The sequence below is a fragment of the Zalophus californianus genome, chromosome 4 (assembly GCF_009762305.2).
Source record: "Zalophus californianus isolate mZalCal1 chromosome 4, mZalCal1.pri.v2, whole genome shotgun sequence".
Taxonomy (NCBI): Eukaryota; Metazoa; Chordata; class Mammalia; order Carnivora; family Otariidae; genus Zalophus; species Zalophus californianus.
This window is the reverse complement of record NC_045598.1, coordinates 2,284,868-2,295,136: the sequence shown is the minus strand read 5'-3', so window position 1 is coordinate 2,295,136 and position 10,269 is coordinate 2,284,868. Positions and strand designations below refer to the sequence as shown.

General features: G+C 57.1%; 1 protein-coding gene across 3 annotated transcripts; it reads left to right on the top strand.

Annotated features, from left to right (window-relative positions):
• Positions 1 to 1,469: 1,469 nt before the first annotated feature.
• Positions 1,470 to 9,573, top strand: C4H1orf174 (chromosome 4 C1orf174 homolog). Of its 3 annotated transcripts, XM_027569144.2 has the most exons (5): positions 1,470 to 1,589; positions 7,140 to 7,250; positions 8,096 to 8,581; positions 8,948 to 9,066; positions 9,174 to 9,553. In XM_027569144.2, exons 1-4 carry the CDS (start codon positions 1,575 to 1,577, stop codon positions 9,056 to 9,058), a joined length of 723 nt encoding a protein of 240 aa, XP_027424945.1. In that variant the 5' UTR covers positions 1,470 to 1,574; the 3' UTR covers positions 9,059 to 9,066; positions 9,174 to 9,553. The 3 variants fall into 3 exon arrangements, with proteins under 3 accessions (XP_027424945.1, XP_027424955.1, XP_027424934.1); XM_027569154.2 differs by having other exon boundaries at positions 7,140 to 7,241; positions 8,948 to 9,573; XM_027569133.2 differs by having other exon boundaries at positions 8,948 to 9,573.
• Positions 9,574 to 10,269: the final 696 nt, after the last annotated feature.

The following is a 10,269-nucleotide window of genomic DNA, read 5'->3' as shown; positions in this document are numbered from 1 at the left end:
CCGGGGGGGGGGAACTGATGGGCCAGGGGGCGGGGCTGGTGTCTCTCAGTCCCGGGGGAGGGAGCTGATGGGCCAGGGGGCGGGGCGGGTGTCCCTCAGTCCCGGGCGGGGGGAGGTGATGGGCCAGGGCGCGGGGCTGCTGTCCCTCAGTCCCGGGGGGGAACTGATGGGCCAGGGGGCGGGGCTGGTGTCCCTCAGTCCGGGGGGAGCTGAGGGGCCAGGGGGCGGGGCTGGTGTCCCTCAGTCCCGGGGGGGGGGAGCTGATGGGCCAGGGGGCGGGGCTGGTGTCCCTCAGTCCCGGGGGAGCTGACGGGCCAGGGGGCGGGGCTGGTGTCCCTCAGTCCCGTGGGGGGGGAGCTGACGGGCCAGGGGGCGGGGCTGGTGTCCCTCAGTCCCGGGGGGGGGAACTGATGGGCCAGGGGGCGGGGCTGGTGTCCCTCAGTCCCGGGGGAGCTGACGGGCCAGGGGGCGGGGCTGGTGTCCCTCAGTCCCGTGGGGGGGGAGCTGACGGGCCAGGGGGCGGGGCTGGTGTCCCTCAGTCCCGGGGGGGGGGAACTGATGGGCCAGGGGGCGGGGCTGGTGGCCCTCAGTCCGGGGGGGGGGAACTGATGGGCCAGGGGGCGGGGCTGGTGTCTCTCAGTCCCGGGGGAGGGAGCTGATGGGCCAGGGGGCGGGGCTGGTGTCCCTCAGTCCCGGGCGGGGGGAGGTGATGGGCCAGGGCGCGGGGCTGCTGTCCCTCAGTCCCGGGGGGGAACTGATGGGCCAGGGGGCGGGGCTGGTGTCCCTCAGTCCGGGGGGAGCTGAGGGGCCAGGGGGCGGGGCTGGTGTCCCTCAGTCCCGGGGGGGGGGAGCTGATGGGCCAGGGGGCGGGGCTGGTGTCCCTCAGTCCCGGGGGAGCTGACGGGCCAGGGGGCGGGGCTGGTGTCTCTCAGTCCCGGGGGCGGGGAGCTGATGGCCACCGCGGCCTCTTCCCAGGCTGCACCCCGCGGAGGAAGGGCCGTCCGCGCGGCGCGAAGAGGGGCTAGCTGCGGTCCGCCTCCGCCGGGGGACAAGCTCGGGCGCGGTCGCCGGGGTCCCTGCCGCCAGCTTCGGAGCAGGACCACGCGGGGCCTCGCCGCGCCCACCTCCAGCCCCTAGGCCAAGCGCACTACAGAAAAGTCGCGACGCTCACACACCAGGGGCCCGAGCCTAGAAGCCGACCTTCCTAGCGGGCCTGAAAGAGACAGCCCTCTGGTGAACCACCACTTCCCGCCTTCCCCCCAGACACGTGGCCGGCGCTTCAGGGAGATGCCCCTCACAAACATGGCCGCAGCCCCTCGTAACCGCCGTGAGCGCGGAAGCGGCCCGGTAGGTGCCCCTCACAAACATGGCCGCCGCCCCGCCCCCTGCGTCCATCGCCGACTTTGTTGGGTCACATGCCTGGGGACGCCGGGCTGTGATTGGCCAACCTTCCGGTGGCGTCAGACGCCGGGGCGCGGGCCGAGGGCCGCGGGGTGCAGCTCCTGGAGGAAGCGTTAGGCCGGGACGCGGGGATTTGGGGCGGTGCTGGGGGCGGCAGCGCGCCGCTCACACTCATGAGGAGCCGGAAGGTGAGGGGCCGAGGCCGGGTGGGAGCTGCGCCGAAGAGGCTGGCGCTCCGGCTACCCATCTTCTGGGGGAGTTGAGGAGTGGCCGCAGTACGCCCAGGGCCGAGGGGCGGCCTCTGGTCGGCACCCCGTAGGCCGCCCCGGGGTAGGGGTCTCCCAGACTACGGCCCTGGGTAAGGGGGTTCCCAGACCGCGCCACCGGGTGGGGGCGGGATACCCTGGGTTACGCCCCCGAGTAGGGGGCTCCCAGATCACTGCCGTGGATGCGGGGGTTCCCAGAGCACGCCACCGGGAGAGCGGGGTATCCTGGATCACGGCCCTCGGGTAGGGGGCTCCCAGACCACGCCCCGGGGGGGGAGCCGGGGGAGAGCATCCTGGGTTACACCCCCCTCCTCCCCGGGTAAGGGGCTCCCAGACCACGCCCCCTTCCCCCCGGGTAAGGGGCACCCAGATCACTGCCCTGGGTGGGGGTCTCCCAGACCACGCCACTGGGAAGCGGGGCATCCTGGGTCACGCCCCCCAGATAGAGGGCTGCCAGACTAGTCCCAGGAAATACCGCTGCCACCACCGAAGCCCTCAGTTCTTCAGCTTGGCCGCAGTCAGCTCAAGTGCAGAGTGGGGTGGGAGGGGACGGACGGGGCGCTGGTTCGTGCACTGGGGACCTGGCGGCGGCCCCGGACCCACAGCTGGGTCTTGGGGTGGGGGTGGGGGTGTTTTGCCAGCCTGACATCTCTGTGTTTTATGGAATTGTTTGGCCCGTTCACATTTGAAGTTACTGATAAGACTTGGACGCACATATGCCATTTTCCTTTTGTTTTCTTTAAACATTTCTGTTTCTTGTTTAAATGGGTTAAAATGAATATTTTCTAATGCAGCATTTTAACTTCATTATTTATCCACTATTTTTTAACATTTTTCCCCAGCAGTTGCTCTAGGTTTTACCACACGCGTTGTAACTTAGTGGAATCAGCTGCAGATTTGTAGCCGCTTCATTCCAGTGAGACAGTCCCTTTTCCCGCGGCCTCGGGGTGTTGTTAACAGATTCCATCTCTTTGGTGTTAGGAGCCCGCAGTCCCCGCTCCAGGTCTCTGTCCGTCTGCGGGCATTTCCTCAGCCCAGTGCAGCCTTGCTCCCACCCCTGTCCTTTGTGCTGTTGTTGCCAAACAAAGCACATTCCTTGATGAGTTGTATACTGTTACTGTCTACAGCTGCTTTTTAAATCAGTTCAGAAAGGAGGTACATGTGCATGTAAATGGGGTTCTGTAAGGACAGAACCACTTTCCTGGTGCTCTCTTTGAATTTGAATTCCCATGGGGATCGCGGAACCTCCTTGAGTATTCCTTGTAAGGCGGGTCTGCCGGCAACAAATTCCCTCAGTTTACCTGAAGTGTCTGTTTTGCTGTCCTTTTTGAAGGATAGCTCTGCTAGATAGAGGATTCTTGGGGGATTTTTTTCTTTGAGAACTTTAAGTATGCTTGGCTGTATCCATTGTTTCTGCTAAGTTAGCAGTTTATTTATCTAGCTCCCTTGTAAGTGAGGAGTCGCTTTCTTCTGTTTTCGAGATTTCCCTTGTCTTTAGCTTTCAGCATTTAAACAGTGCTGTGTCTGTTTATGGAGCTCGTTGCATTTCTCCTGTTGGGAGTTCAGTTCTTGGAAATTCCTGTATGTGTCTGTGGTTGTTTTTCAATAAATTTGGGACGTTTCAGCGATTATTTCTCTGAATATCTTTTCTGCTCCTTTCCTTCCTGGTACTCCCGTTACACGTATGTTGGTGCACTTAAGTGTGTCCAGTGTTTTCTCAAAGACTTCCTTTTTCGTTCTTTTTTCTCTGTTCAATTCTTTAGCTGTGCCTTCTTTTAGCTCTTGAACATGTTCATAATGGCCACTTTTAAGGCTTTTTCTGATAAACTCAACGCTGGTCACTCTCATGGGCACTTCTGTTGCTGGCTTTTATTCCAGTAGAGGGGTCTGCTTTCCTGTTTCCTTGCATACTCCATGATTTTTTGTTGAAACTGGACATTTCAGATAATAGAGCAATTCTGGGTTCCTGTCTCCCACCCCCACCCCCATGGCTTGTCGTTGTTAGTAGGCTTTGTATTTGTTTAGTGACTGGGCAGATTATTCTGTTGGACTCCTGATTTCCCGGCTCTCACCAGGCGAGGGTCTGGTTGGCCTGCCCGGGGCAGCCCTGGGCACGCCCACATTCACCGTGGGTGGATGCTCTTCCTCTCCTCCCAGATCACACCTTGGCTGTTAAACTCCCATTAAATGCCTTTTGATTGCTCAGTTGTTTTCAGCAATAGCCTGGGGCATAAATTGCTCTGCAAACTAATCTGTCACTGGGTGGCTTCTTTGAAGGCCAAGGCCTAGTTTCTATTGTCCTGTTTGATACCTGTTCCGACCCCAGGAGGGCTCCTCCAGCTTTGTCATTCCCAGCTTCCCACCTGCGGACTATCTGGCCTAAAGTTTATCTTGATTCTTGTTGTGACTGCCTTTTTTCCACATCCTCTACTGTTCTTGAGAGCCCCCTAAGGCCAGACCTTCCTGACACTCCTGCAAATGAAGTCAGTTCGGTTGGGAAGAGATTAAGAGCTCCCTGTTTTAATGTCTGCCTCTCCCTCAGGCAAAGCTGTGAGTCGGTGCTCAGTCTCAGGACAGTGAGTGACTGGCTTCACTGCAAGACACCTCTCATTCGGAGTGCTCTCAGAGAGGCATCGTGGGGGTAGCAGCCTGAGATCCCTTTGGCTTGCTTCTCCAGGCCTGGAGCCACCTCCACAAGCCAGGGGCGGGGGTGATGGGGCCCCAGGCTTCTTGGTGCTCTGCCCAGGGTGAAGCCTCTGTCCCACAACTGGGGTCTGGGCAGAAGGAAGCCCCCTCCTCTCAACCACACCCCTCCCCCAGGACTTAGCGTCACAGCAGGTAGGATGAGGGCAGAATGAGAAAGGCTGACGTCCAGGGGCGCCTAAGTGGCGCTGTCGTTAAGCCTCTGCCTTCAGGTCATGATCAAGGGTCCTGGGATCCAGCCCCGCATCGGGCTCCTTGCTCAACAGGGAGGCTGCTTCTCCCTCTCCCTCTGCCCGCAGCTCCCCCTGCTTGTGCTCTCTCTCTCTCTCTCTCTCTCTGTCAAATAAAATAAAATCTTAAAAATAATAAATAAAAATAATGGAAAAGACTTTTTAAAAAAAAGGCTGACATCCTGCCCCGAGTAGGGGGAAAGCCCTCTGTCAGCGGTAGGGCGCCCTGTGTTCTCGCCGGTGTCGGTCTAGAGTTCACATACCACTGAGTTTTGTAGGTGGTCTTGAGTGTTTCTTCATTTGCTCTTTGCCCAAAGGACCATTTCCAAAAGCCTTAAATGGTTTTTCATACTTCTGCCAGTTCTGTAGGGGGTCAGCAGGGTTCCTCATGCTGTCCTGGTGGAGGTTGGTCTTGTCCTGCTCTTCTGGGAAACCACATTTTTGCCTTTGACATCCCAGTTTTTAACAGTCTTGGAAGGTGGAAGACCTCAACAATGGGAAGCTTTTCATTTGGGGATTAAGTGGAAGCAACCAGCTCTCCAAGGCAGAAGAAACTGCTTGATCCTTGACGTGTGGGAGCGGGCACCTTGGAGGGGGTTCCACCATGATTGAACTAAAGCCAGCACGCCGCCAGATTTGTCTGCATCTCCCGAGTGGGTGACAGGTGGGACCCAGAACAAGCACAGCTCCTGAGTGTTGGCCTAGACGCACCAAGTTTGCGTCTTCGGGGGCCTGGAAAGTCGGAGATGAACACGCCCACCCGGGGAGCCAGGTGCACCCCAAGACTACAGTCCCTGCCTCAGAGATGAAGACAGAAGGCATCTGGAAGCACACTGCCTTGGAGAAGACCCAGGACAGCTGCCCCCCCCCCCCAGCCCCCACGGAGCAGCCGAGCAGCTTCACGCAGGCAGCTCTTGGAGCTTGTATGAGGGAGAACCGTGCGAGATGACGCAGGGCAAGGAGGACTTGGAGGTCACACATCACTTGGCTGACCTCAAACAGGCTCCTCACCGGAGCCATCCTCATCTTAAAGGGGGGAGGCTGCTCTTTTGGAAGCTGTTTAAGCACCAAGCACAGCACCTGCTACATCAGTACTCGGTGATACTCGGTGATAGCAGCAGCTGTCCTCAGGGCCAGTTGTCCATCCGTCTGTCCGTCCCCCACCCCCAGCCAAGCACAGTCACACGGGAAAGTGTTGGGAGGAGGACTTGTAACAGAGAAGAGAAGACAGTTGGTGGCCTGGACGAACGTGGCCATTCCCTCCTGGAAGGGAGAGGGCTTCAGGAGGTGTGCTGGTGCAGGCAGGGAGGAGGGGCATTCTGGAACCTGTGCAGGCTCTGCTCCCTGTGTGTGGCTATGACCCCACCACGGCCAGGCTTCAGCAGACCCCGCTGTTGACACGACGTGGGCCCAGACCCAGGGCACCCACCCGGCAGGCCCTTTACCTGGTCCAGAGCTCCTTGTCCCCGCTGTGCGCACAGCTGGGAGGGTACCCTGCCCTTCCACAGGCCACTTCCTTTCCTTTTCCTTGCATTGTGAATGCTCTCCGGGAACACTCCTGGTATCTCATAGCCTGGGTGAGCTGCCACCTCTCAGGGCCTCTGGAAACCTCTAGGGCTGCGGGCGGGGATGGGGGAGACACCACTGTAGAGATTTCTAAGCCAGCTCGTCTCCTTTTTGACCGCTTTCCTCTTCTTTTGAGCATGCTGCCCTTCACCAGTTCTGGGGCCTGCTGTGATGAGAGCCCTCACGCCTCCCACCTGCATGCCCACCCATCCTCGCTCACTCCTCTGTGTGACTCACTTTTATTGTCAGCTTTCAAGCTGAGCTTTAAATGTATCGTTTTCTAAGTGCATGCATTTGGTATCCACTCCAGAACGGAAAAAGGAATTAGTGGAAAAACTGGTGAAATTCAAATCAAGTCTGTAGTCTAGTGAGCAGGGAGGGCTGCACCAATGCAGACTTCGTTTTGCCAGATGCACCATGGGTTATAAGTTTTTTACTGTTTTAGTTCATTTCTTCCTTGTCATTAGAAGACTACCTTGCATTCGGAGTAAAATGGACACAGACTGTTGATAAGATTAGCCAGAAGTTAACTGCTTTAAACCAGTAGAATCAGGACTGTTTTCCACGTATAATTTGAGGAAGGGTGAGGTGTGGGGGTGGCTTTTGTTTTTCACGTCACCTTTTATCAAGAACTTGGACACCATGTAAAAGTTAGAAAACGTTCTGAGAAAGGGTATGTGCTGCTTCTAAACACATTTGAAGTTGACTTAATATCTACTAACTCCCAGATGGAGGTTCCTAAAAATGTGTAAGGTAAAGGAGACAAACCGCCCCAGGCTTCCAAGACTGTAGGAAAGAGTAGATCTGCATCTTTTACCCAAAACAGTTTTGTTTGAATTTGCACAAGGCCACAGGTGTTTTTTTCGGAAACGGGGGTGGGAGGGACTCTCCAGCATTTTCTTCAGGTAGGAAATCCCTGTGTCCATGCTCAGGTCTCCTAAGCGCACTTTCTGACACTTTGGACCTGGTCTAGCTCACAGGTGCAGTGCGGTCCTCAGCGCGCCTCCGAGCCCGCCGTTGCTCAGCCAGGTTGGCCTCTGCTCGGGAAGCCGGCACCGCCACGTCTGCCAGGACGGTATGTCAGGTGAGCCTTGTTACCACAGAGGTGCCAGGACTTGACTGGTGGGTCCATTTTTGTACAAAATGTTGGCCCTGAGGTGTATCGGGGAAGAGTTGTGTTGCCCACACCCCAGAGAAGGCAACGGTGCTGTGATCGCTTTCGGAGAAAGGTCTGGGGCTGTGCCTTTGGAGTGCTCACCCCTCAGCGGGCATGCATGTGCCACCTCCGTCTCCACATGCACCTTTCCTAGTCACTCTTGTAATGCAGCCTCCTGCGTGAGGTCAGTTGGCAGGGGGCCACGCCCCTTCACCCCTAAGGTCTTTGAGAGGAAGGTCTGCCCACGTCTGCTGTACAGTTGCCAAGCAGCCCAGTGCCCAAGGTTGCTGGAAGGTTGAGCTCCCTCAGGTCACGCTCACGGGTCTGGTTGGGACTTGGTTTGACACCAGCAGCTAACAGTTCCACTTCCGTGCACTGCTCTAAAAACCATGAAGTCCCTTTAACAAATAATTGCTGAGCCCCTGCTCTGTGCCGTAAAACAGATCCTGCCTTTGTGCAGCTGATGTTCTAGCAGAGATGCATGGAAACTGGATGTTTTGTTGGCATTTTATAATCTGTCAATACCTGCTTCTGGAGTGCCCTCAGGAACTGCAGCGCCCTTGGGGGAACTGGCGGAGGGTGTGTGTCTGGATCTCCCCCACCCTTTGGAAGCAGTGACCTAATAACCCTATCATACGAGTGTGGCAGCAGCACCTGTATTGTTTAAGGGGTGAGAAGGAATCCTGGCCTCTGGGACTGAGACGTTCTGAATTTGCTGTCTGCCCCATAAGCCTAGATGTGTCTGGTTTCCCCTTACACTTTCCTCTTGACAGACCTCGTCACACAAAGCTGCCGACAGGCGAACTTCCAAGAAGTTCAAGTATGACAAAGGTCATCTCGTGAAGGCAGAATTACAGAAACTTGTCCCTAAGAGCGACAGTGCTGCTTTGCCCAAAATACCACCCGAGAGCCCTTGTAACAATGAGCCTCTGGGGTTTGCTGAAGACCACGTGCCGCCTGCAGGAAAGGGAGCTGGTGCTCCCACACAGCCGGAGACCGCGGGGCCCCCCCTCGGGCCCCGCACAGCTGTGGGTGACCCTGGCCCGGCAGAGACTGAAGACGGCCTGTGCCTGCCCGCCCCCGGGGCTCTTACAGGGGAGGAGCCGCACGGCAGCCGCGCCGCGCGGGGCGGCTCAGCGCTGCAGGGGGAGCAGGCCCCGAGGCCCCCGCTGCAGACAGATGACAGTGTCTTTCTGGACGAGGACAGCAACCAGCCGATGCCGGTGGGCCGGTTCTTCGGGAACGTGGAGCTCATGCAGGTAAGACAAGTGCCCCCCCACCAGCTGCACACTCACGGCCTGCGTGTGGCGCTGCCTCAGGACAGACTCGTGTGCCCGCAAGGGGACGACACCCCGGCTACCTGGGAGCAGCCCCACCCTGCCCTGAGCAGAGAATCCTGCCAGAGCACCAGCGTCTGCTGGGAGGCCTCTGCATCCTTGCTCGGCCCTCGGGGTGCGGGCTGGTGTGTGACTCTGGGCTCCCCCTCAGCTGTGGGCAGGACGCAGCTGCCCCAGGCTTGCTGGGCATCCTCTTCTCTCAAGTCGGCTGGGGGAGCGAGCCCTCACCCCGAGTGCTGACCGGTGCAGTGCGCTGGCCGTGCCTGAAATGTGTTTTCCTCCCCCAAGGACCTTCCACCGGCGTCTTCGTCTTGTCCTTCGATGAGCAGGCGAGAATTCAGGAAAATGCATTTCAGAGCCAAAGATGATGAAGATGACGATGACGGCGCAGAAATGTAGAGAATAAAGTACGTGGTGATTTCCTTGCATATTTAATACAGTTAATAGTTTGACAGTTTAGCAAGTGACGAGATTTATATCAAGTTATCTCCCAAAAAAATGTATTCTGAACCAGACGTTGGAACAGACCCAGGAAAGTCCTCTTGCACAACACCAAGTACCTGGAGCGTTGACACTCGCTCCCCAGAACCATCTCTGAGTCTGCGCAGCCGCTGCTACACGCACATGCATTTTCCTGTGTCTGTGTGTCCATGATGACGGTTTGAGTCCCCCGAGGGGCGCGGGGTTCAGTGGGAGAGACCTTTCTGAAGAAAACTCCTCACTTAAGCCATTTGGTTTTGATAATACACGAGTTTATTTTCCATTATCAAAATTTGATCATTCTTGTGATTGAGTCAATGCCAGTTCTTAAAGAACTCTCCTTTATTTCTGTATATGAAGCTAATGTTTACCTTGAAAATTTTGCAAAGTACATATGAGAAAGAAATAAAATATATTTTGAAAATATTCTTAAATCTTTATGTTCCTAAAACTCTGTTCCTTTCAAAAATGTTTGTGAGCCAAGTGCTCACAAACGAATCCTTTCCTGTGTTCTGTGTGTAAGGCTGGGTCACCAGCAGGGAAGTGACACCCTTGAGTGCCACCCCAGAGGGAGGAGCTGAGGCTGTGCACTAGGAGGGATGCGGCACCCCTCGTGTAGGGTGTGGGGTTCCTGAGATGGCACTTCTGCTCCACGCAGTCCTCACCCCGTGTGGTGACGAGGCCGTGCGCTCCTCGTGGTGTAGCGAGGTCCAGAGGTTGGGGTGAGGGAACACCAGGAGGGAGCCTGGCTCCCCCATGGCCAACACAAGGAGAGAAGCCGCCTGCAGTCAGGAGACGGGGGCTGAACATCCGCTCATGAGGAACAACAGTCCCTTCTTGAGCTGTGGTTGTGCCCCCGCCCCCAACCATTGTCCACGGTTTCAGTTATCCACGGTCAACCACGAGTGAGAGGCGAATGTCCTCAGAAGATGGGCAGTAGCCCAGGGCTGTGTCGCCTGCCCATGTCGCTCACGTCCATCTCCGCACGCAGGCAATCATCATGTCACATCCTCCCAGGCCAGGGAGAGCGGGAGGCCACGATCATCTGACCTCACGGCAGCGCGTTGTTAGGATTGTTCTGGGTGACTCTTGGTTCCTTCCTGTGCCTCAGTCACACTTTCACTCAATCA

What these genes read in the sequence shown, in the direction of transcription:
- C4H1orf174 (XM_027569133.2), top strand. An exon ending in CTGCCAGGACGGTATGTCAG is followed by an intron (nt 7,251 to 8,095) that starts GTGAGCCTTGTT and finishes TCCTCTTGACAG; the next exon opens with ACCTCGTCACACAAAGCTGC. An exon ending in GGAACGTGGAGCTCATGCAG is followed by an intron (nt 8,582 to 8,947) that starts GTAAGACAAGTG and finishes TCCTCCCCCAAG; the next exon opens with GACCTTCCACCGGCGTCTTC.